The 27,291-nt window shown below is 39.0% G+C and overlaps 1 protein-coding gene across 1 annotated transcript in view; it reads right to left on the bottom strand.

Annotated features, from left to right (window-relative positions):
* Positions 1-3,352: 3,352 nt before the first annotated feature.
* Positions 3,353-27,291, bottom strand: part of PHEX (phosphate regulating endopeptidase homolog, X-linked) — a gene marked incomplete at its 3' end in the record, with an annotated part of 40,116 nt that continues 16,177 nt past the window's right edge. The window contains exons 4-12 of the mRNA XM_010023127.1: positions 20,679-20,765; positions 19,433-19,659; positions 16,256-16,324; positions 15,315-15,431; positions 13,168-13,251; positions 12,721-12,866; positions 10,715-10,808; positions 7,022-7,150; positions 3,353-3,454 (exon numbers count right to left, since the gene is read on the bottom strand). Coding sequence (XP_010021429.1) covers positions 3,353-3,454; positions 7,022-7,150; positions 10,715-10,808; positions 12,721-12,866; positions 13,168-13,251; positions 15,315-15,431; positions 16,256-16,324; positions 19,433-19,659; positions 20,679-20,765 — 1,055 coding nt within the window. The remainder of the gene's footprint in view (positions 3,455-7,021; positions 7,151-10,714; positions 10,809-12,720; positions 12,867-13,167; positions 13,252-15,314; positions 15,432-16,255; positions 16,325-19,432; positions 19,660-20,678; positions 20,766-27,291) is intronic.

Below are 27,291 nucleotides of genomic sequence, written 5' to 3'. Positions count from 1 at the left end.
AAAGATACAATCACCATAAGGAACATAAAAGTTTTTCTAGGAAGGCTCTCCATGCTCACAGCCCAGACATCCAGATCCCACATCGACCTTATTCTTCTTTCAGAAAATGAGTAAAAATTTTGTTAATGACCCAAATATGCCTGAAGTTAAAGAAAGAGCTAATGACAAATTAAATGGATCATATGAAGCAAGCCCAGTAAATAAAAACCAGGTTTCTACAGTTTGTTTCTTTACAAAGCATTCAAAGAATTCAAGAATGCAGTGAGAATAAAAATACAGAGAAAAAGCAAAATATATGAATCATAGCTATTTCCATGCAGTAGACGGTTCTGCCATAGAACTTCAGGCAGGAGCTCTACTCTGCATTGCTATACGGGACAATGTGGCAGCTACTGATGAAAACATAAAAGATACTCTTTACCTAATAACTTCTTTTCATTACTTAGTTGATAATAAGAGAAGAATAGAATAGAACATAGAATATTTCAGTTGGAAGGGAACTACAAGGATCATCTAGTCCAACTGCCTGACCAATTAAGAGCTGACCAAAAGTTAAAGTATATTGTTAAGGGTATTGTCCAAATGACTTAATCATGGACAGGCTTGTCTAGGAAGCCTTTTCCAGTGTTTGAAGACCTCTCTGTAAAAAAATGTTTCCTAATGTGAAGTTTGAACCTCCTGACACAGCTTTGAACCATTCCCACACATCGTATTACTGGATACGAGGGAGAAGAGATCAGCATCTCCCTGTCCAATTCCCCCCCTCAGGAAGCTGTAGAGAGCAATGAGATTGCCTTCATCTGGAAGAAGCTACATTCAGCATCCTACTGCATTCTGTCATAACACCAGCCTGTATTTTGATAGTGGCCCAAAATGAAGAGTAAACCAGAGAAGATCCCCAGGACAACACAACATGCTTTTCAATTCAAGACAAACTAAGGTCCTTCCTGAATTGTGAAATCCATGGCACTTCCACTATCCTCACAGACGTTAGTGACAAATATTGACAAAGAAAAGCCAGTTTTACAGAGGTATATTATAAAGTAATCATAGGATGTTTTGAGTTGGGAGGAACCTTAAAGATCGTCTAGTTCCAATCCCTATGGCACGGGCAGGGACACCTTCAACTAGAACAGCTTGATCAAAGCCCCGTCCAACCTGACCTTGATCTTTTTTTTAAACAACCAAACAATCCCCACTTCCGAATTCCTGTTGCCTGTGCTGCTTTATCAAAGTGTAAGTATTTAAAAACTGACAGCATAAAGTGCTGGGCTCATGGGATTTAACTGGAACAGAGTAACAGATTTTGGAGATTTCCCAAGTGAATTATGTGACAATACATGTAATGAATCTATTCCTTGAACTAAAAACACGCCCATCCAAATGTCCCAGGACAAATCCAATATCTGTCATTAGCAATAAGTAGTATTCGATTAACACACACAAACTCCATGTCTGGAAATCTATCAAGATGTCTCTCCAGACTCTTTCTTTCTGGACAACCAGCCATTTCTGTGAATTTGAACTTAAACTTATAGTCATAAGCCTTACCACATAATTGTTGGTGCAATTTCTAAGTCATCACATAACACTTGTGTCTTACAAGCTTGACCTTGTTCTTGCAAACTATAAAATTGTTTTTCAAGTCAGCGAGAATGGATTTAAACAATTTGCTATTTGTAGTACTATGTCTTCTTGTACTGCTTGAATTTCATTTGTCATGCATTTTTCAGCCCAGACTCACCCCATCAACTTCAGAAACTTAAATGAGATTCCTAAATTGGGAGCAAAGTACAGAAAGCTTCCTAAAGGTGTCAACAGAGAGAAACAGACATCTCTACCTATGAAAGATGTAACCTACCTTCTGAACAGAACTCTCCTTAAACTGGGAAAGGGAGACCTTTTTAGGAGGATCGGGGCTTTTTTTAGGTTTGGAGCAATGCTTGTATTGTTTCCCTGCTGAAAAGCAGGTAGCAAATTTTTAACAAAATGGTTAAGCAGATTGTTTGCTAGAAAAATCACCATCAGATGTGCAAATGCCTGTAAAGTTATATATATATATCTGTTAAGAAAATAATTAGAAAATCTTCCTGCTCTTATTTTGCGTTAAATTTGTCAAATATCTAAATTCAAAATCATTATATTTCTAAGGGTATTTCTAGTAAAAATCCAAGCATAACAGCTAGTAAGAATAACTGCAGCCCATTACGATCAGGTTAGCAGAAAATAAATGGCATCTCACTCTTGTTCTTTTGCTATAGAGTTTATTGGTGCATTTAGGCAGCTCTGTTTCATTTGCAAATCTGTGAAGAGCACTGCTGTGTAAAATTTAAATGGGCTGTGTATGGAATTTGAAACTTTTCCATGATAAAATGTCTTGTCAGCCCTTTTATCAGAATTACAAAAAAAAAATAAATAAGGCTGTATTTGTTTTTAAAACAAAACACCACTATTTTTATTCAAGCACAGCGAGCAGGAACAGTTCACCTGCATTTGCATGTCAGTTTATTCAAAGAAGGTACTTACTAGTTTCACTGATATCCCATTGCCTCAAAAACTAAGGAGACAGCCCTACACATTACCCTCCACTCTTCTTTGTTTGTGCCTTTTCTGACTGCTGCTCTGGGTCAGAGCTCTGAATTTGGACAAGCTCCCTTGCAAGGTATCACATGCTGTAAATGTGGGGGTAGAGTGAAAAGGGAGCTTTGAGTACCTCTGCTGGCCGCCTTCTTTACCTCCTGCATTTTACTGTCTCCATCTGAAAGTAACAGGACCAGTAACGCCATCCTTGATCATAAGACTTCAAAACTGGCATTATTCTATTGGGAGATGGGTGTCAGCTGGGATGGTCATTGAACTCCTGGAAGATGGCTTTCAAGGCAGGCCTCCCACCATGACATTGGAGAAGGTACAGGACCTGGACTATTCTCGTATCCCCTTCTAGGCTGGATCCTCCATTTTCACACCAAATACCCTCAGCTGTCCCAGATACTTTAGACACCATTTTCAGTTTGTAGGTTGGTGTGATCCTAACATCCCAATCAAGACGAAGACCTTGTCAAGAAAAGCTACCGTACAGGCAAATCTGAAATAATCTCTAAGTATAGATCAGCCAGAGCTAGATGGGGAAAGGCAAGGGAGGAATAACAAGGTAACAAAAATAGCTTCAGCAGAGAAACAGGAGCTCAGACTGCTCACCTTCTAGCAATACAAACGTGGCACGTGACCCTTCATGAACAAAATGATGGGTAGGTAACTGGAACTGCAAGTACAGTTCATAACATTCTGTTTTCACTCAAGTCAAATCTTCACCATAACAGGATTTTGCCCATTCACCATTTATATTTGTTACCTTCTCATAAGCTTTTCTTTTTGTTTCAGAGTCCATCCAGTCATTTTCCTTTTCCAACATGTCAATAAAAGCCCAGCGAATTCCTTCAGTCAACTCCTCCATCTGAAAAATAATTAGCAAAACCCTCCCCAGTAAAATATGTCATGGCAGAATCGTTATAAGAAAAGGTTTGATGCATGCAGGAGCAATGGATTTGGTTAGACCACAAATGATTCCAAATCAGACAGTATCTGCTGTTTTTCCTTGAAGACTGATTTGTTTTTCCTCCAGTCCTCAGACACTTCTTCTGAAAATAACTTTCTTTCCATTTTCTTTTCCTTCAGGTATACCACACAACCTGTTCACTGCTCATCCTTTCTTGTCACAATTGTGAGAATATCTATCTTAAAATCACAAAAAATACTGGAAGATTTGCAGTGACCTGGGGAGAGTTCTGATACTTTGGTTCTAGATCACTAGCCCCTGCAGAAGAAGGAGCTAGCTGCAAGGCATTTGCACAAATAAAGCCTTTTATCCAGAAACAGCATCTGTAGCCTTGTTTGGTTTATGTCAGACTGAGACATGCCTTATTAATACTGCCACAGGATGGAATCTGGGCTGACAGTATCATGGTCCAAATACAAATCAGTATGCAAATATTTAGCCTGTATTTAGCTGTATTTGTGAAGTACTCCTACCCTTTACTTACTGCAGGGATAGAGGCCATGGCTCACAACACTGAGCAACCTTAACTGCTTCTGTGGTCTTCAACCACCAGTGACAGCCTTCTTTTGTGCAAAGCTCGGGAAACCCACAACCGTTTTAGCTTGGCTGCTTTTTCAGACGTCTACACAAAGCCATGAGCATATCACAGGCAAATAAAAAAATAATAAGAACAGAAGAGTTTAGAGAGTATGCACATTAAGAAAACCCTGAAATGACAGGAAACAAGAAATCTAATGGCTAAGACATGCATTATATCAGTCTAAAGAGCAGAAAAGCCTTCATGCCTATGCATCTGTTTGGCAGCACAGACCAGAAAGGTGTATGCAATCAGTTGCTTCTATTTATATCAACAGATGAACCTCATAACAGGTAGCCACTGAGAATAGTGTGAGAGTGAGGCAATTTTGAGGATCCAGTCATTGCTTGAGTCCTTTAGTACAGACCAAACCAGAGTTGAGATAGCACAAGACATGACAGGCAATCATTGCATGAAGACTTAATGGATCTTTGTGTTATCAGTTATGTTGCATTTTAAAATAATGAAAATGTCAAGTACGAGAGATTTATATAATTTTATCTTATGGATCTCTTAGCTCTGAAATGTCATTAGAAGTGGGGACTAAATCCTGGGAAATAATGTTACCTTTACCTAAATTGTCATTTATATATTGGCTGCATGTTTCAATCTGGAACTCTTCTTTATTTGTGGCAGAGCCAGACAAAACATAGCAAAGCCCCTTTGATTACTCATTTTTTACTACTCTCTTCAAAAAGCATTTTCTTATTTTTAGAGACAATATGGAACAACTGGAACAGGTCTAGCATTAAATATGACTGAACAGTCAACAGTCACAGTAAACTGCATCCCAGGGAATAGGGTAACTTAAAGCTATTGATGACAGAGCACTGACTTAATTAACTCAGTGCACTAATGAGGTGAACTCCCTGTATTTGGAGGTTGCAAGTTCAAACTCAAGCTCTGCAGCTGGGCCCTGGTGTATACTTAGGCTTTATGCACCAGCTGTAGCTGCAGGGGGCAGGGGGAGAAAGCTATTCCTGCTATCAAAGTTATTACTGAAACTGCTCAGGCATAGCTGTAAGAAACACTGCAGGCACTCTGGGTTAGAAACAGTGCTATATTTAGACACAAATAATGTCTTTCTTGATAAAAGGAGTGACGTATCTAAGGTATGAAACATCAGCCACAAAACATGGGGAAAAAGAATCCATATTATCCATAACTCAGGGTTTGCTTATCACAGACAGATATATGTCATAAGCCAGAGGGAAAAAAAATAATAAATCTGTACAAATAAGAGTGCTTTCCTCAAGTGCTTTCATGGTGCATAATAAAGAGAAATAGAACTGAAATCCAGTGAAATGAAAATTATAACACAGCAAATTACTACCTTGAAAAACACTCTTTTAAATGGATTGCAACAAATTTCACATGTATCTAATTTTATCTCCAAGGGCAGGTCACTACAAGTCTGAATCTTTTGATCTACACCATAAATTGTACATTAATTTATCATAGAATCATAGAATAGTTAGGGTTGGAATTTCTTACTATGGAGGCTATTGTGATTTCAGACTTAATAGTTTTGCAAAAAGTTAAGTCTGAAATGAATATACATGCTAAGAAATATTTTAATTAGGTCACATTTTAACAGAAAACCATTCTCTATCAGCTTTTCATAATTTTCCCTTCATATACAAACATGAAAAAGTTTTTCCTCCATATCCATATGCCCTCCATAAAGTGTGTATTTCTTATAGTGTCTTTCCTCTTATCCTGTGCAGAAGTCATACTGTGTATACCTGAAATGTATTTGCCACTAAAATGACAAATAGCACATTACAAACTCAGTCAAGAAGCAGAAGACTGAAAAGCTGGATCTCAGAGAGGAAATTCCAGCTGAAGGCAAAAGAAACACCAGCTGTAGCAAAAGAAATGCAGGACCTGTGAGGGAAACACACGTCACAAAGATTTGGACAAGCCAAATCAGAGTGTTGGTCTGTCTAAAATGGAGTCCTTCTCTGAGAAAACAGTCAAATTAGATAAAGTCAAACAGACAATCTGAGGCTACTGAACCAGGGCAGTGAAGGACTACCACAGAGCTGTTGCTCCCAGTACAGGATGCTATTTCACATGTTTTCTAAATGGTTTTGGCTCTCCTGCACCTGAGAGCTAAGTTCAGTGACTAAATTAGTTCATTTTAAACTGATTATTGTTGGGAAATCAATGGCTGGAAAAGCAGACATTGGAAAACTTTATAAGAACAATATTAACTGAAAGTAAATCATAAATTTTTGTGAAAAGTGATTAATCACTTGAATATGTTATTGAGAAGTGATAATGTAGTTTGAAGTTTTATAAAGAGGATGAACATCCAGCTAAAACCTATTTGCTGGACTCAGCAGCATGGAAGAACACTTTCCTTCCCCATGGAGCAAAAAAGATTTGAAAATATTTGAATCGCAAATATAAACTCTCACTACGTGGATCTAAGCTTCCCTTAATTTGGGTCAGACATCAGTTCACTTCTCTTGTTTAGACTACAAGTGTAGCTTTTAAAAGGGTCACCCTGAAGTAGAGAAAAAACAGTGTTTTAACTAGTCAGCTAAAACTTTAATGAGTTACACTAGCTATACTAAATCATTTCTCATCAATACCCCTCACTCTGTTCCTGCACAGCCTGGCTGTTGTCATTTACACAAATTAATCATGTTCAACCCATTTTTGATCTGGTTACATATTCATCTAAAGGGCTGCAAATGGAAAGAATGGGCAGTGTCCAGATGGACAGAAAGGTGACAGTTCTTCAAATTTGTTCCACTTTCTCCCTGTATTTTTTTTTCCCCTATTCAAGTATTTTTAAGATTCTTGCCTCTTTTTAAATTTTGATCTAACAGCAGAGGCAATTTGAGAGGAGGAAGCCACAGAGATCTCAGAGGACTCACCATCTCTTTCTTGTCTTCTTGGAAATGGGCATTCACAAACATCTTACCCACAACATAAGGGAGCGCATTTTCAACAAGGTCCACACATTTATCCCACTGGGGCAGCAAAGTCGTGGTTCCATGGATCACCTGTTGGCAGGTGTATGTAGTAGATCATAACATACTATTTAAGAAGAACAAGTCTGCATCCATATACAGGATAGTCTAAAGCATGTTTGTCAAATAGTTACCAAAGGGAAACAATAACATTAGTCTACAGTTATTTCCATTTTCATCGAGTGTTATGGCAAATCTCTGAGCTCAAGCACTTTGCTGCTTTTGTTTCTGTTTCCTACAAGAAAAATGTTACTGTGGATGCTTACCCACTCAACATTACATTTTCTTATCAAGTTAGAAGTTTATTTAAAAAAAAAAAAAAAAACAATAAAATATGAGATGGGTCCATGTAAACAATAGCAGTGCTGATTTAAGAAACTTTTTGTTGTTTTCAAGGTTCAAAGAGTTCTCTTTCCACTTACAGAGCTTCTTAAGCTTTTCCACAGAGAACAAGCAAAATCATAGTCCAGTAGTTAAAATCTAACAGCTATGTAAGAGCAGAGTACAGTCAACACCAGACCCGGTCAGGCAGGATACAAATTTTGGCTTTTCACAAATTATGCAAGCCTCTTTAGCACTGATTAGCAGTTTCTGAGCCTCTTCTTTTTCCCAGTTTTCTCTTCCTTTGAGCCCATTATTAAACGTCTAGCAAAACTGGAGGCTTTGGATTTGTTGTTTTCCAGTAGGAAAGGATTTCACTGGAAAATTCCAGAGTAGCTTAATCCTCAGCTATTGAACTATTGGTAGTTCAAAGATTGATTTTCTCCACCAAATTGTCTGTAATTAAGCTTAATCAATGACTCATACCTAAAACCACCAGTGAATTGCATTTTCAAATGCTTTTTATTAATACTGTATGTTCACAAATAGATTTTCAATGACAGAGAGAACACTGCTTCTATAAGAAAACCACATTAGCCAAACCAATAAATAATAAGGTAATAGTTTCCTAAACAGAGCCAAATTTGAAAATAAACTCCCTTTCTAAAACATATAACACAGCATGGGGTGGGGGTGGGGGAGGAACTAAAAAAGGAAAAACAAAAAAAGTAGAGAGGAAAATTTCTCTCCAGGGTCCAAGCAAAACCACAATGGAGCTTTTTCCTAATGCAGGGAAAGAAGGGGAGTCATGGCATTAGTCATCAGAGCCTGAAACTCCTTTCGAAAGCTTTGACTACACACCAGCCACAGAAAAAGTCAGGAGACAGAGCTGGCTTTTAGAATGTGACATATTATTATTACAACATAATAATTATTATTATTTTGAGAGAGGCTTGACTGTAAGGAGGACAGAAAGGCAGCACAGGCTGAGACCAATAAAAATAGAGCTTAGAGGAGTGGATTATACCTCACAGCTGGTTTATTGATACTTAAGTTACAACAGCCAACTAGAACTCCCTTAAAATGGTCCTCCTAATATTAATATACCACTCTAAAACACAATACTCTAGGTAGTAACAGCGACTATAAATAGCAGGTTTCAAGCCCTCCCAGTCAATTTAGAGCTCCACAGCACAGTTAACTGATGTCTTCCCCAGGTTCCACTGCACTTTTGCTAGGACTCAAAGTGCCACTGCAGAGGAGCTGCTGGTAGCTGCTGATGTGGTAATCAAAGCATTTTCTCTAGAGTCAGCGGGTCTGTACTATTTCTCAACCTGAAGTTTTTTGAAGTTTCATCATGTCTTTTTCCCTCTCTTTGCAAAGATTTTAAGTGTCTCGATATCAAGATGTAAAAACCACCAACAGAAATAAAAACCTGGTGAAAAAAATACTATGCTTATGATGGGTGAGGCTGAATGAATGAATGAATGAATGATATCCTTTTTTTTAAGGGTCACTGATTCATCTAATGGTCATGACTTTTAACTAGTCATCCAATGTTTTCTTCACTTACCTGGCAAGAGGTTGCTGGGTTCTTTTTATGATCCCAAAGGATCTGCGTGCCTTTAGTCCTCCAGCCTCTGACAGGACAAATCTGTTCAACAAAGCCTTTCAAGCCTTTGCCTTGGACTCCATTTCTCATGTCCTTTCTGCTGACCTCTGAAGTCTGTTCCCCTGAGCTGTTTACCGTGCTTAACTTCAGCCATTAACTATTAGCTATTGCTGTTTACTGCACTTAACTAACTCCATCTCCAGATCCCAAGGGCAGATAATGGGAATGAGCTGCTGACTCACTGCCATTGCTGTGCTGTTCCTAAGTTTTCACAACCACTTAAATGAAAACCCTTGATGACATTGTTAATAAGGACTGAATCAAAGTGAATTAGATTCCTTCCTAAGCTTCTGAAGAAAGTACCCAGTGTCAGCAGCTAGTTACCATACCAAAAAGCATAGTATTCAAAGCTTAAAGTTTCCTTTCAGGAATTTTCCTGGCCCTATTACAATTCAATATAAGTCAGTATTATGCTGCAGAATGGCTAATGGCCAGCATCAATCTATTTTATCTGGCTAGCTAGGAATATCCCAGGAGGAGACACAAAAACTTGCTGTGATTCTGACAACCAGTTTCTCATATTTTTGCATTAAGAAAATGGCATCTTTAACAAGACTGATTTGAATATGATTTCAGAAGTGTAAGAGGCTGCCTTTCCTGTGTAGTTTCCATCAAGATATTTGAGTTAATTTTCAGGTATGTGATCCACTCAGAACTGTTCCACTGCTATTCAAGGAAAGGCATTATGGGTGCTTCAATTAGGCACCTGCATGCCTCAGTAGGGAGAACAGAGCATCTGCACCTCCTGTACCACATCACTGGCAGCATCATGCTAGACTCCTATTGTCATGATGTCACCAAGCACCTAATTTTCACAATGGCAAACAAAAAGTTCACCTTTTAAATTATAGTGGCTTGGAAACAAGACAAACCACTTTTCAGTTTCATCCTTGGTTTGCTTAAAGAGCCCTTATGTTGCCCACAGGATTATTAGGGTGGCTTTCTGTTCACTTAATCAAATAAATGTGTTTTATATAAATGCCCATATAACTTAAGAGATAATTAGGTCTACTCACAGCCTGGGGTGGCGACTAATGTGTTCTGGGACTTCTGCAGCCCCAGGCTGGAAGGCACCTGATTGGCTTCTCTGTGGAAATGGCTGGTGTATGTATGTGCCAGAACTCATGTAAAGCTGTCACTAGAGCATGAGAGAGGCTTGAGCAAGCTCAGAAAAGATGGCATCTTAGACTTTTGTTTTACCAGAGCTATATTCATGCATGTGTAAACAACAGGGTTTTTTTCAAAAGATTGGATTTTGGCCAAAAAAATTTGGCCTGCAGGAATAGCACAGGTCACAGCCCTGGCGCATAAATCAAAAACTTTACAGCTTTCAAGTTTCTGTATAAGAAGACTAAGATTTTTAAAGGGATAGTTCAAAAACTCCGTAACATAATATAAAAGTTTTCTTTTGTGTCATACCGTCATATACAAGAATATGTATGTCTTAATAGCTTTAGAGGGAGTCTTCAACAATAAATATTCATTCAAGAAATTTATCTAGCGTGGAAAACATTCCATATTTTGCAAAGGTATAAGCAGCTATAAGGGAAACCAATAGTATCAACACTAGTACCATTGTAAATGTTATAGAAACGCTAACTTACCCGAGCAAATTCCAGCCACCGATACTGAAAACGTCTACTGAGGTTAAATAACCTTGAATAAACCATCCTCCACACAAGGTAGTTAGCAAGAGTCCTGTTAAATTAGACATATTTTCATCAAACATCTAATCGTATATGACGTACTACAAAGTACTCACATAAATATCTCTGCAAACATTTCAACTGAATGGTGGAAATTTCACCTTGAAAATTAATAAGTGGTGACCAAATAGATAAATCCCTATTACACAGAATAATCTGTATGAATGCAACCAGTTAATATATGATTGGACCATGATAACCATCTTCTGGGGGATATTTATACTAAGTCAATTTCTCATTATGTTATTTTCAGGTAATTTTTTCAAAAGACTTTTTTCATTTCCATAGAAGTGGCAAGAACCATGTCATAGTAATAGTTGCATAAAAGTTCTATTCAGAGATAAGAAAATAACTGTTTTTTCTTTTGTAAATCAAAGTGAATATTATCTCTCCTCATTGGTAGGCCACCTAAATCATAACTACGAAACAGAGTAGATGACAGTTCATCATGAATATACTACCAATATCTCATATTTGTATCTTTCATTTCAAGTTATCAATATGCTTTTAAAAGTTCTCACTACCCACAGAGTTATTAAAGTATTACCCCTCTTACTTTGTCAGATGGATAATTGAAATACCAAAACCCAAGAGGTCTCAGTAACAAGAATCTCATGAAAACTGAGGCTGAGAGATCCTGGAAGAACTTGTTTAAAATTCCCAGGACACCTGACAGTACTAACGGATTAAAATTAGTTAGTACACTAAAAAACTGAAGAAACCCCTGAAGACTTCTTAAAAAGTTTGATTTCAGCACTGAACACCTGACATGACTTAGACTAGCTAGCTTGGGGCTAATGGAAACTCCTGCCAGGCTAGATACCTAGCTTCTTGGGCAGGTTTCTACAGAGAGCCATGCTCCTGGGCTGCATTCACAGCAGTGCCCTGGCTTGGGAATTTAAGACAGACCTCCAAACTACATCACTGCACATATTCCAAGCTCCACACAGTAACGTGAGTATATGCAGCAGGGTTGTCAAGTAAATAACAGCCTTATTCTACAAAGTTCACTCTACAGCCTGCCAATGTGCTATTTTCTAATAACATTGCCATGTGAATGATTTCACAGTTCAAGATTGTTAAGCAGGATCTCCAAGAAAGCAATTTTTAATACGATGATTGTGAGTCCATACAACTTGTCATCTCCATCACAAAGAACTGCTTCTGTAGCCAGACTTAATCTTCCCTCCGTTCTTCCCTCCACCTGAAACAAACTTCGCAGAGTACTTTGCTAGATCACTAGGGCATGAACCACCTTTTTGTGCCATTTTGGATAGTACCATGACAGCAGGGTGCTCATGTGGGAGGGGGACACAAAAGGCATTGGAATAAAAGTATAATTTAGGGATAGAAGGTTTGTAATGGAAAATTATATTAACACAATGAAAGTACCTGCTTCTTCTAGTGACACTGCATCTCCTGAAATGATGAGAAGTTAATTGACATTCTAATCACTGAAGGAAATCATCAATAATGATGTTTTGAAATGGGATGTTATGTTCACATACACTTTTTTCACCACACTGCCCAAAGGTGTGTTGCTTCCCTGTGCAAAGCACATCTACTATGTTTAATCTGAGCTACCTGCATGTTGCAACTATGTTCTATGGGTGTAAACAATTTCGCAAGATGCAAGACCCCATACAAGTAAGAGATGCTGGATGCACCTGCAAAGAGTAGCTTTAATGCAACACGTTTTCCGTAAATGAAGGTTTTGAAAGTTTTGAAAGTGCATATTCTTCTGCTACACACAAGCTAATATCTATATCCTCAAAAAGACAAAACCAAACAGACCTTTTGCCTAGAGACTTAATTCCAAGAATATCTGAAACACTTAAAAGAAAAAAAAAACAGCTTTTGATGTCCCCTCATAAATGTGGGTGAAACCATCACAGGATCCTTACTTTTTCCTTTCATTTTCTAGTATCCTGAATAAATCTTTGAAGTACTGGGGAACACGGACAATCACATTTTCTGAAGGACCGATATCTTTGAGCTCAGGATAGAGTTTGGTGTCAATCACCTTCTTGATGTATCCCAGCCAGTCAAACTGCAATGACAAAGAGAGGCTGGTTAAAGCAGATTACGAAGAAAGATGATTTATTAACTAAGGTGCACCATTCAGAGTAATGGTCTCAAATCTTATTAAGAATCTAAAAACAATTGCATTTTGTCTTTACATGTTTTCAAGCCTTAGTAAACTTGTAACTGTATTTAAAATAACATCTATCATAATTGAGTACACACATTCCTGATAATATTCATTTAACAAGATGCTCTGACCACTAAAGCCAATCCTAATTATGTAGGTTAGACATTAAAAGAATATTTTGCAATTATTCCCAACAAACCTGTGGAATCATGGCACTAAGCTCCGATATGTTCATTTTGTTGTACATCACCTCACTTGTTCGATTTTCATATGGAATCATGATCTGGGGAGGGGGGAATCAAAAACAAAACAAACCCATCAAAATAAGGATTATCTTGCAGGTACCTGCTCTTACATTATTACTGTCCATCATAAATCCTAGTGCAGAAATATCTCACCACCTGCTTTCCAAGCAAAGCATTCATGGCATTAACTTCCCTTTCTGAGGATGACATTTAACTAGGAGAAATGGAACACAGTTCATTGTCAGTTTAACTCATTACTGGGGAGTTTAATGAGCTGCATGTCTTCTTTGAACATATTAGACCAATTTTAGCTCTGATGATACTAAGGAAATGCATGTTGATTCGTAAGATATAAAAGCATATCTAGACCATTGATATTTATTCACCCCGTCATGTCAGGTAGAAGCCAGCTCCAAACTATATGGTTTAAAAGGTTAAATCTCAGATAGGTATGCTGGAATTGCATCTTGTCTCTTGGATTTGAACATGTTCTTGTTATGGCCTGGCTCCGTCTGAGGGAAGAGCCAGATACACACAAGTTTTCCCTCATTTTGCTCCACCATCCTCATTACAGGAAACCTCGGTATATAGGCCACACATGAACTAAAGCATTCTCCAACTAGGCCTCTCATCTGGGCCACCAGAAGAGCCAGACCTCACGATCCTCTGTAGTGTCAAAGCCCAAGGACATAGCAAAAGATACTCTAAACACAAAGCAAGTCCTTTTATAATTGACAAGGGACATTCAGATTCCAAGATGGCAGTATGGTTCATAACAGAAAAACAAACCAAGCACAAGATATAGCTCAAAATTTTCTCAGTGTTCAAGAGAAACAAGAGTTCCTGATGGCAATTCCAGCCCTGCTCTAAGGTAAATCCTATACGACAGGCTGTATGCTAGCAGTTTAAAGAGGACAGAGGTTGACACCAGACTAACCAGACAGATGGCAGCTCTCCAACCAAAATTCTCCAGTAAGTGTCTGCGGTTTTACTATTGCTTAAGCCACTCAGAAAAAAACCCCTATTTTCTTCTCCCTTTCTGCTAATTTTATTTATCTGACAAATCTTTAAACTCTTCTTGAATCTGTTTCTTCCCTTCCTCTCAAATCTTTCCCTCTTCCTCCAGAAATTCAAACCTAATTGAAATCTTCCTTGTACATAATAAGCTCTCTTGAAGCATGCCACTTTTTCCTATACCCAAAGTATCCTTCCTTTATCCTTCCTGTCTCTTCTCTAGCACACAAGTTCTCCATTACATACATCCGATTGAAATACATACATACATTCACTTAAAATGAATGCAGAGGAACACAGAATACAGCAGAAGCCTAAGTAACACACAGAACTATCTCCTTTGAAATCTAGGACAAGGGGCAATGGGTTTAAACTTAAACAGGGGAAGTTTAGATTAGGTGTAAGGAAGAAGTTCTTCACAGTGAGGGTGGTGAGGCACTGGAATGGGTTGCCCAAGGAAGTTGTGAATGCTCCATCTCTGGGGGTGATCAAGGGCAGGTTGGATAGAGCCTTGGGTGACATGGTTTAGTGCGAGGGGTCTCTGCCCGTGGCGGGGGGGTTGGAACTAGATGATCTTAAGGTCCTTTCCAACCCAAACCATTCTATAATTCTGTGATCATAGGTTTCCAGCTGCACAATTGCTTCCAGTACATTGGTGTAGATGCATTTCGGTTAAGCTATTGATGCCACCACATTTTTGGAGGAAGAAGCCCAAATACCTACATGACCATTCTCAGGTGCTTCTGTGGTTTCTAACACATTAATAACCGTTGTGTCTTTGCTGCCACATGGATTGGATCTCCATGCTCTACCTCCACTGAGATGGCAGACCAAAGGACCTTGTTAGCACAGCCCCTCAAACATTGGCATGCCAACCCTAGGCTTATCTCTAGTGAGTCTGGTTGACGTATGGTGGCACTGGAACAGGTTGCCCAAGGAAGTGGTAAATGCTCCATCCCTGTCAGTCTTCAAGGCCAGGTTGAAAAACTATTGCTACGGTTGTTGATATAATGGCTTTATATTTTGAAGAAGTATTGCACTTTTTTTTTGGTAAAAGCTAGCTTCAATCCTCCATTAGATTACCAACCTCAGCTATTTTAACTTCCAGTCTTAGAACTGACTTCATATCAGATTCAGCTCGTGAAGCATTTGCTCCCAGAAGCACTGCTGTATCAACCATGAACTGCAAAAAGGCATCTCGGTACTGTCAAGAAACAAAAAGAGTAAAATTACCACTGGATTTATTTTGAGCACAGCTGCAGCAGTAGATCAGAAATGCCCAGCGATTGCAAAGAGTATAATACTTTGAACTTTCATGACCTAGCAACCAAAACTGTGCTTTCCTTACCTTGAATGCCTGCTGTCACCAAGGAAAAAAGGAGAAATAACACTGTAAGCATACTATGCATAACAGACAGACACCCCCTGTGGGTCATGGAGTATAAATCTCAGGGAATGCAAATGACACTTCTGGATTAGACTGACAACATTTAAAGCTCTTACAGTGGGATTAGACAATGTGTATGAAAATCAGACTTAACCTGCCTGATTACCTTCTACAATTACATTAATTTCTTGGTGAAAGAGAGGAGAGCAGTTTTGGTTGCTTACCAAGTTGAAAAAGTACAGGTTAGAGAAGTGCACAGTGAGGTGGATTGAAAATGAGCCGAGTGATCAGTTCCAGAGGATTGTGATCAGCAGCACAAAGCCCACTGCAGGCCAGTCACTAGTAGTATACTCCAGACGTCAACCCTGCTTGAGCAGAGGGGTTGGACAAGATGAACTCCAGAGGCCCCTTCCAAGGGAGAACAAAAACAGGGGGGAACCCAAGTCTCACAAAAATCTCCATTTGAGAAATTTTGCAAGAGTGTTTGTGGTGGTGGTATTTTCTGACAGAAGATATCCTGAAATACTTAAATCCAAACAAGCTGCAACCCTTCCTGAGTTTGGAGTTCAAGAAAACAAAGCAACAATGGTAAAAACGGAGGAGGGAAATGGTCATTCTCGGTTCCAGTTAATAATACTTACAGATTTGGCTTCTGTGGTGTTTTCTAGGTAATCCTCTCGAGATGCAAGAGAGAGACTTGCTTGGTCGAGCTGTTAAAAATAACAGGAAGCAGCATTTAGTATGTAAATTCATCAGAATTCAAAGGTAGCCCAGTAAGAAACCTTGCAAGGTTTGTTTTTCTGGTGACTATGGTAGATGTGTGCAAATATCTAATACTTAATACGTTTCACCAGCCTAAGTTCCACAGGATTTCAAAACAACAGAAAAACTGTGCTGACAGGCAATACCTAAATCACATCACTGTGATCTGGGGAGCCTCAGATGCCCCCCGCAATATCTGAGCCACCTACTACAGCAAAGAATCACCTGCACAATGTATGTGTTTATGACTCTGTTCACAAGTAGGTAATGCACTAGGAGTGGGTCTACAGGATCAGTTAGTGGTGATGACCATTCATCATATATATATTTCAGGGGTACAACAGTCAGCTTGAGACAAACACTAGTCTAGTATACAGACCAAATGCTCATTAGGTACTGGAGCATATTTGCTGCTGTGTATCTGGAAGGCATCTCTAGCCTTTTTGACTGAAATTAGGTTACACTTTCGATCTTCACCCTAGACCAGCACTAGGTGCTGTATTTGGGTTTATTGAATAGATGTACTGAAGCAGCTGGGTATTAGCCACAGAAACGATTGCATGCATGCACAGGAAATTGTTATGCCTCCACTACGTTAGCTAAAAATGTCTGGTAATTCCAGGTGGATCTTTGACTTTCACTTATATTTTTGACCTAAACATGGATCAAACTTGTTGCTCTACAGTCACCCATAGATTGGAATAAGGTTCTCAAGGTAATTTTTAAACCAAACCTGAAAGTTCGTTGAGATTTGCACTCAGCCTTTTGAGTGAAATAACTACATGGGAGAATTTGCTTACTATTTCAAATTCCTAACCAGGTAAAACTCACAGCACAGCATATATCTTAAAATCACTACTGGAAACTGAGATTTCCCAGAATACTTCAATGCAATGAGGTCAGGTTGGGGTATGGAAGCTGAAGCTGAAAACAATTTAGCCAACTTCCAAACTCTGAATAAGATACTAACTGGAACAGAAAGAACAGTTTTGATGTTCTAAAATTGTTATTTTGATGCTGTATTTGCTTTTACAAGATAAGTCTTAATCTAAAATGAAATAATAAATGTAATTTTTTCCTCTACTGGCTGATGTTCTCAACCTTTAAAGCATACCCGAAATAATTAAATAAACCACCTACTAAAAGGAGAGTAACTGTGATGCTCAGTGCAACTCTGATTCTTTGAAAAATAGTATCACCTTTTCTCATATTGAAGCAAAAATAACATACTCTTATGCTTTGCATGTGTGTGTCCTGGTAATAGTTAACTTCAGATGATTTGGTTTATTTCAATTATGTGATTGCTGCATGAAATGCTTATCCAAATTTTCCTGGCTTAAGAGTTACATTTGACAACACATTGAAACCAAGAAAGCACAAATATGAGATATAAACAAAAATGTTAACCAACTTCTTCAGCCCTCAAGAAAAAAAAAAAAAAGGACATGTTGAAACCTGAACAAAGTTTTACTTGGAATTTCTGATCCATTCACGATTTTGCAATGCTGAACAGAAATAATTTTGCAACAGAGCCATTTTCACAGGCAGATTGAAATACTCTGTGGTATTACTCTGCTCCCCTGGGAGTTTGTTAAAACATGGACAAAGTAGAATACTGGCTGATGAATTCTGCAGATCAAAAGTTAATAAAATTTACAACAACAGAATGCCCTATGGAATAATAGATCATTTATAGCATGTAGTGCTTCAGTTATTTAGATGCCTAATTTTTAGGTGCCACTAAGCATACTTAGTGAAGATACTGCTAGGTATCATTCATTTCCAAGAGACTAGCAAGAAGGATATAACTGCCCAGCCTTTTGCTGACAGGTGACTTGGCCTGAAATATTATGACAGGAGATACCTAAATAGCTCTCCTGATTCTACTCTTTTAGTTCTTTCAAAGAAATCTCCAGCCAAAGTGGTCCTGACAGGATCTGAACAGCATCTTAGCAGTGTGACATCCTTAATAGAGAACTGTTGATCTGCTGTTGACCTGGCTATTCAGGAAAATGTCCTAGAGGTGAGGAAAGTTACCCTTCAAATTTATACCAGCTTAATGCCTCAGTCTAAAAGACATATCAAAAACTGTCTCAGAATCGACATCCACTCTAGTACCACCACAGTTAACTGTTGTTTGATCCTCAAATACAATGTATTCCTGACTAGGTTCCTACAACTAGCCAAGATGCCAGCAATCATAGATCCTATTTTGCTGTGATGAATGGCACCATAACTTTCTTCTTTTCCATTCTCTCTTGCTTTCATAAACTATTTTCTTATAGCAGTGGAAGGCTGGTCTACTCTGGCTACTCATCTCTATTTCTTAAACAGCAGTGCATCCGGCCTAGGCAATCACTCTTACCATGCTGACATCTCACAGTAATAAAACTCTCCCTGGAGTTTTGTCAGACTACAGTGAGGCAACATTTCTCGGGTCTTTTTCTCACTAATCTAAACTGTTGTGTAATGCCATGCACTGTTAACAAACTGATAACCCTTTGGTCCAAAAGCAGTAAGATTTCAGTAAAAGGGTCAAATCTGTATTTCAGGTTTAGAAGTGTTTGGGATACGTCTGTGTTGTAAGGTGCAGCATAAGCACAAGATAATGTGTTTACATCTCAAGAAAAATAGTTCAAGTTCAAACTATATGCTACTGATGCACCATTCTTCATCTTCACAGACAAAACGCATTCTTCATGCAACTGATGAGTCATAAACAGCAGTCAAAAGTAGCACCCAAGAACACCACGAGGACTAGATATGCACCTTTTTCATTTTCATGCATCTAGATCCTGGACATTGGTCCAATGAGAACATGTTTTACCTTGTTTGCCATTGGAAAGGAGAAAATATCCTTTACAGAAATATTTTTCAACAGCATGTGGTTCCTAGTGGTTGCTACATTCACACAAATCAGCTCCTATGTACATCTGTAAGTCAGTAGATAATACCACAATAATCAAGTGTAAAAATTTGGTACATAAACATGTTTTTTAAAAAATAAGACCACAAGATAACATGCAAAGTAACCTGTTAGATATGCTATATTGTACCTTCAGGATATACCGATTGGAGATTTTGTCATCAGCAGCCACATATAGGCGGATGAAGACAGAGTTACTGTATTGACCACGAAGAGTTGCCAAGGCTTGGACTAAGCTAAACCTCCTTTCTGACCACAGCCCTTCAGGTCCAATGTTGGATTCCAGCACAGGCCAGTGGAAAGGTGAATGTCTCAGTATACTTAACAGAGGTTTCACGTCAGCTTTTTCAATTTTATCTGAAATGTCAAAGTGTGACAACAATTACACTCCAGACAATTCAAATCCAGTAGCAGCCACACAAGCACAAAGATTTATTGGTGTTGATTGACTTCTAGGCAAGACAAAGCACAAAAGCTGAATACCAAAGGCTCTGCTTTGCCTGTAAGCACAGAAGCGTGGGAGTCCAACCCTGTTTATGTGCATCAAGAAAAAGAGACACAGATCAGTGCCTTTCAAAAAGGGCAAGGGCTAGAATTAAGTCAATTAAAAAAAACATTCCTCATTTAAGAACTAACATAGAAACTTTGCTGTTTCTGAGAGGGGGCTTTTGTACATAATCAAAGCTAGAGGCGTCAGCATCTCGGCACTGAGGCTGCAGGGCAGGTCTCAATTGCTGACTATCAGGAGGAAAACTGCACAGGAAATAAAGTCCAAAAGAGGCAGAAGGACAAAGGGCACTCTCAACACATCTTTCACCCATGCAGCTACATAAAGGTAGTGATGTGTCGCAACCTGGTGTTCAGTGGCATTTCAAGGTCAGGAAAATCATTCCACGTATGTGGCTATAGGGGCCCTCCTCCAAACTTGCTTGATATGCAGATAGCCTAAACTGAAGAGTCCAGGGCTGTCTGTACCCAGCAGTGTGGAAGTGTTCTGATTAAATGGATTTAGAGAAAGGTAGAAGATCCTGAGTAACAGGCTTTTCAAAGTGTCAGTATGAGATTTCATCTGAGGATTCCTCTGATTTACTAGGCACTACACCCACACCTCCAGGGCATGGTTTGGCATCCTCTGCAGATATAAACATTCCTTCACAGTTCTCTGACAAGCAGACGTTTCTATAAAATGGACTTCTTGTGCCTCGGTGTACCTCAGTCTTGATAGGCAGCTCCAAAAATGTGTAGAAAACCCTCTGCATTCAGTTGAACTGGTGAAATCTGTGCCTCTGCACAAAGCTTTACAGTGCTCAGCACTGTAAGCCTGCTTTATAAACACAGGTAATGTATATGTGTCCCTCTCAGATCAGGCCACTTACTCTCATTCATGCAGGATGCATAAAGGATCTTGGCTTTCTGTACAGCTTCACTGTCTCGCCTTTTGCTGATGGGTTTCTCAAGCAATGCTGAAAAAAGAATGAAATTATTTTCAATACAACAGAAAATGTAGAAACTGTCTGTTTGCTTGTCTCAGCATTTGCTTTAATCATAAGCATTTGTTTAATTAAGGGTGACGTTCCACATGTATTTTCTTAAGTAGTAACACAGACATAGTTGCACTTTTTTTGATCCCCAACAGAGAAGGACTACTATTTATTTATTTCTAAGAGGACAGATTTAAAGCCAGGTAACAGATACTGCTTATTTCTCATCCTTGCAAACAGCAACCCTCAGCAAACTGAGCAGATAAGGAATCACGGGGTGAGGGTGGGAGGGAACCAGTGAATAGGGAGGGAGTCAGGAATTCTTTCAAGTGGCTCAGCCTCTGGTGCTGGTATGTTATGAAATTGGGGTCTAACAGAGATGACAGAATCCCAGGAACAAGACCAATGGCATTCACTTTTGCCAGCTCTGCTGATGTTGAAAGAAAGCAGCTGAGAACTACCCTGTGACTGTCAAACACACACAACCTCAGTCTTGTAAATGACACAGATGGCCAAGTGTCCAACTATTATTTGAAAAGCTACACTACATAGCTCCCTTACACTGTAGGTGTCAGACTCCTTGGTGCCTGAAAGCCAAACTAGCTTTTCTAAGCCATCATCTCTCTACATTGCTTGCATTCCTCAATTTTGTTATGGAAGTGAAATAGCGTGAAAAGTGTGCATCTGAATCTCAGCAGTCTACTTTCAGCTGCCTCAAGCCATTTTATCAAAGTTGTAAATCAGCCATGTTGCAGCTGCAGATACCCATACTACAGCTAAATACAGAGGCAGCTTAGCTTCAACAAGATCTATCAGCTTAAGTGCAGCACAGCATGATCACTTCCATGGCCAAGAGAAGCAGGGTAGTACTTTAGCACAGCACAGAAACAGAGCTAGTAAACCCTGTTGGACCTCACCTGCTTTTGTAAGACCCAAACAGGTCCTGCACAGCATTACCTTATCGTTACTGGGACTACTGGAGAGAGTGGTTTTGCTGGAACCATCCCAAGTCCCTCCTGTTGTATGCTCAGCCATAGCTAAAATGTCTTAAAAAATTCAAGCGTGCCCTCTCTATACTATACTCCTCGGTGCTCTTACTTTCAAATGAGCAGATTGGCCCTGTGTAGTGAGCTAAGCAGCATGCCATACACAAAAGGGGGAATGAAGTGCAACACAAGGTTCCCAGATCCATACTGCTGACCTCAACTGTTTAGTAGTCAAAGAAAATCCCAGTGATGAGAAAATGCCATTTATCCTCTCCCTTCAATCCTTTTTCTCCTTAAAAAACTAAACAAAACAACCAACAACAAAATAACGCACAAAAAAACCCAAAAAGCAACCAAAACCAAACCACACTCATTTGCTTGGATCCTTGAGAGATGTAATGAGATCCTTCTCTTTTAGTTATGGATAAGATTTTCCCTAAAAATACCGCCGGACATAATTCCCAATAGCTTTGGTTTCAAATCCTCAGCTTGTTAAATATAATGCAAATCATTGACACATATCTTCAGTGTCCACAATTCTTAGTAGAATAATTGGACCTGTTCATGTTTTAAGAATGGCATTTTAAAAGAAACTATAACTGAAACCTCCATAAAACTAAGGATCAAAAAAATACACTCCTATTAAAGCCACTGCAATAACTTCTGTTCCTTGCCAGTGAGTTGCACAGCCATGAAATTTTGAAGCTAATAAAATTCAGTGGCTAAAGCCCAGCTAAAGCTCAGGAGAGATGCAGAGGATGAGATTCAATAAAATAAAATTAACTCTAGGAATACACTTGCATCAAATCCTGTTAAAATCAGACCTGGTGTTTTCCCATCAAACCATCTCATTATGCAACAAAATGAAGCTGTAACACTCCTTGAACTATTTCAAAGAATGAGCTAGGGTAGATGTTGTCAATTTGCTAAGAATTCAATTATGAAGAAAATTCTTGGTTCTGATGATGTACAATCAGTAACCAAACATGAAAGCCTTGATAAGATGGTTGAATTCAGTGGACACTGAAAAAGGGGATGTGATCCAGGAGTGCTCTTCAGGCTACGGAGTTTCCACAGCCTTAACATTAAATTTTCAGAAATATTTAGAAGCTCAAACCTGGAGCAGTGGTTACTTCCACTTGATTTCTGCAGTAGCTAGTATAAAATCCAATACAAGGTTTAGAAATTCACTTCTTATTTAACTCACAAATACATATGGATTTTATATGTCTTTTAATATTTAAATTCTTCTTAAAGAAGAAAAGCAAGAAAAGACAAGAAGCGATGCATGCTAATCAAAAATACAGGTAATCAGTTAGGCTGCCTACTGTTTGCTGTATCCATGGAAAGAAAGTCACTACTGTGACTGAAATCAATGTAGACACATCAAGGTATCTTTAAATTAGCAATGTCAGGTCCTGTGAGTAGTTTCGCCATAGCAGTAGGCTGCAACAGCCCCCTCCTGCACTGAGCACGTCTAATCATGTGGGTCAGTGCACTCTCAGTTCTGCAGCACAGCACTCTGAAGAGCTGCAGCCCCTCTGAAAAAAATTCAGCTCTTAACTATAGCCAGCTGGAATGACTGTCTTCCCACCTTGAAAAAAACTAATGGCTTCAGATACTTTCTCTTTGGACACCAGAATGAAAGCAAAACCCATAAGGTCTTTTAAGGGATAGGAAGAGAAAGACCACCACAGATCAGTTAATGTTCAGCCTCATGATATACAGACCTGCTGTTTAGTTCCCTACTCTGTCTTTCCAAGCACCCGCTCTCACCCCTCACTAGGGGATTCTGTATTTGTACAAACAAAGAAGTTCAGTCTAGTAGGCTTTTCTCAAGTCCAGGAGCTGGAGTTAAAAACTGTGGCCAAGTTAGGGAGATCAGGGTTACCAGCATTTTGACTAAAGCAGTTTGCTCAGCGCTGAGAAGGACATTGAGTTTGTTCCTATTGCAACTTACTTCTTTATTCTTCATTCTTACTTACTTTCTTCAACTTAGTCGTCTTCTTTCAAATTAAAAGCTCCAATTCCCTAAAGCAATCTTCCAGTTTAGGACTCCAAACATTTATCTTTAAATAAGATTTTTTAGGAACAAATGGCTTTTACTAGAAAGGAAACACACAGCACTCCAATGATATTAAAAAATAACCCTTGAGATAATAGTTCATTTGTTAGCTCTCAATTAAATGTTACAGTGCTAGAGTTGGAATAGCAATCTAACTGCAGAGATTTAAGAAATCCCACAATCTAAACTGATTTACAGCCCTCTGAAAAAGAACAGAATCATTATTAACATGAACCACAATTTAACAACTTATCACAGCTACTGACTTACACCACCAGCCTGCCACAAAGACAAAGCAGAAAATCACAGCAAAAAGTCACCAGGACAAGCAAAGACAACCAGCATAACTTAAAGCACCTGGAATATAAAGTCTGTGATCATGTTTCCCTAGCCAAACATGAAGTACATTTTTGAATGACTGTTCTAGCAAAGCAGCTCTTTTTTAGTAACATCTTTTACTTCCTTCACTTTCAAACTAATTCCGAAGTCATTCTCTGAGATAAAGGGTATCTTGGCCTGTGCTACTGATCTCAGTGCCTCATTGTCCATGTTTCCATATGCACAGGATGTCTAGATGCAAGATTTATGCTTCCCTTCACATAAAACTTAGTTATTTCAAGTGTCAAAACCTATTGGCAATTCTGCTCCACAGCACTGAAATACCATAACTCATCTTATTTAAGCAACTACCACTTGCACAGTCAGAAAACGGCTGAAGGTGTTCATGATAACCTAAGATTTCTGAGGTTGCGTATTGCTTCATCATTCATTTTCTTCTGCCCAGGGGCTGAGGGCAGGGAGGTTTCCATTACAAATCAAAGTTCTTGTACTTCCAGCAGCCCAGGTTGGCTTTCCATTATTGTTCTTCCTGGCTCTTATACAAAACACAAAGACTCAGCATCGCCAACAAAAACCCACTCCATGGCTGGGAATGATCTTCAGTTGTCTGAATTGTAGATACTCAGATAGACAGCCAAGGAAAAAAAGCCACAGTTGGGATAAGGGGGTGGGGAGCTGGGGTTGGGAAGGGAAGGAAGAGAGTTTAGAAAGTTTATATTGAGTTGCCTTCAGACAATACTTTTCCAGGGCAAGAGCTCTAAAAAAGGTCAGCTTCCTGTGGTTCACTACCTCACAGTAAATAGCAATCATCTGCTGTTAAAAGTGAGAGCAAGGCACTTTACAAAGTAAGCTTTGCTTGTGTGTGTGTGTGTTTATTTAACTGCATACTATTCTGAAGCTGCTAAGGATAGTCTTGTGGCTAAGTGTCACCTTTAATCTTGCTTTCCATTTCTAGTCCTTGTTGATTTTCCAGCCTACTGTCTTACAGAGCTTCACTTTGGTTTTCAACCACGTATTTTATTTATGGCACTGAGAAATCCTGTCCCTTACTCTCTTCAGACTTGCAGTGCATGAAAAAGGGATTGCACAGCCAGATTTGCAGGGGAAAGAATCTTGCATATCATTTATTCAGGTCAGAAATATTGATTCGATTTATCAGTGTGCTGATATTGATTCTATATGCTATCAGACAGTATTCTAACATATACAGTTGAGTTGTATTCTTGAGAGACACTGATATTTGCTAAGCTTATTTCTTTTTCTAAAGGGAAAAATTTAAGCTTTCTCTGCACTTTCTAGCCCCAGATATGGAAAATACCTTGTTCTAGTAAAGATAGTAGCACTTTTTTTTTCCATTATCCTTCTACAAACATCTTCTGTATGTGAAAAATGCAAACTGAAGTGTTTGCACAGTGATATATGATGGTGATATAAAATATATTATGATACTTTATATCTTGAAAAAAACACAACTGCATGTGCAATTATCCCAATGGGAATATGCTCAGACTTTAAACAAACAAAAAGCTAAACAAGAGCCCAATGGGGACATTCCATTTCCTGCAAAGTTGTAACCCAGGAGGAGTAAAAAGCTAGAAGCAGAGAAGTAATTCAGCATGAAGTCCCAGGGCAATGCAAACAGCAGTCTTGGACTGCAAAAACAGAGAACTATCAAATGGGGAGATTATCTTATTGTTGTACACAGACTGGTGAGGCAGATGGGAACACTACCTGCCTTTTGGCTGTCCATAGTGTAAAAACAATGTTGGACAGCTGGACAGGGTGCAGAAAACATCACAACCATTTGGGTTTTAATTTGAGTGGAGTGGCTTGAGAAATAGAAGGGCAGGGGGTAGAGGAAGCCATGCAGTGAAGGAGCATGATTTGTCTCATGGGAGATGGTGGAAGAGTGGTTGGATCACAGTGTGAAAGTACTTCACCCTTAGAAAATGCTTGGTGCCAAAGAGGTCTTTAATCCATTGAAAAAAGGCACAAAGAAAACTAACAGTTGGAAGATGAAGACAAATTTGGCAGTGACAGTGGTTAACTGCTGGAGCCAAGCAACCAGAGAAGATAATGGTTTGTCTACTCCTTAACATCTTCAAGATTTGATGCATTTCTGGATGATAAGTTTTAGCCAATGTGAATTATGTTTTATCCCAGTGCAAGCTATTGAGCTGCATTACACGAGTAATGTAATTGCCTGTGATACAAGAAAGGTCATAGGAGATAATCTAATGGTTAACTCCTGGAGTTGCACTCTTACATTTAGGATAAGGATCTCTAAGCACTCTTAGGCATCTGGGACCAAGGAGATATAGCCGTTATCCATTGTTGCAGATAAAGAAAGTGAGCCACAGAGGATTAATTCCTCCTTATCTAGTTCATATCAGAGTCCTACTGATTATAATGGTGCTCCTTTATGAGCTTGCTGAAGTTGATCCAAACACTCAAAGAGCTTGATGCTTTGGAGATGGTGAAGGCCCCTTAGTCCCTTTAATGTCAGTGACAGTGGGAGTTGCTCAGCATTGCCCAGATGATGCTCAGTACTACAACTGAAAACAGTTTGTAATGTATTGTTTTCAGAAGCAGATCCAGAAAGCAGCCCAAGGGCTTCTCATAAACCCATGCCTTCTCATTCACTAGGCCAAAGGCAAAATCTGTTCTGTTGTCCACAGTAAGGCCCTATAAAAGCCTTATGCAAGAGCATGCTTTTCCTTTGGTTTGGGTAGCAGTAGCCAGCAACCAGATACTGCATGTTTATGAGCTTCAGTTTCTTACAGCAAAATGCAGGCACTCTGCCTGTGGAAAGGGAATGTCTTTGCAAAATAATGATGACAGAAAAGGTGAATTTTTCTTTTTCTTGAGCAATACTTTGCTCTTCATCCTCCCCTCTATGGTGCTCTACACCTATAGGGGCCAGGTTTCTAAACTGATGAGAATAATAATTAAAAGAGCTATCAGCTATCAGCCACCAGCTTTGTCTCCTTCTCAGGTTAGCACTATTACGTGCTACCTCTGTGAACAAGCAAAACCCAAGTTACCCTTTGGAAATTTGCAAGAGATCCTCTGATGCCAGCAGCAGGATGTTTTAAGGATGTCCTGTGAGGAATTTCAG

This window comes from Nestor notabilis, unplaced genomic scaffold (genome assembly GCF_000696875.1).
Source record: "Nestor notabilis isolate BGI_N333 unplaced genomic scaffold, ASM69687v1 scaffold2641, whole genome shotgun sequence".
NCBI classification, from domain to species: domain Eukaryota; kingdom Metazoa; phylum Chordata; class Aves; order Psittaciformes; family Psittacidae; genus Nestor; species Nestor notabilis.
Note: the sequence above shows the minus strand (reverse complement) of the source record. Positions and strands in the feature narration are given on the sequence as shown.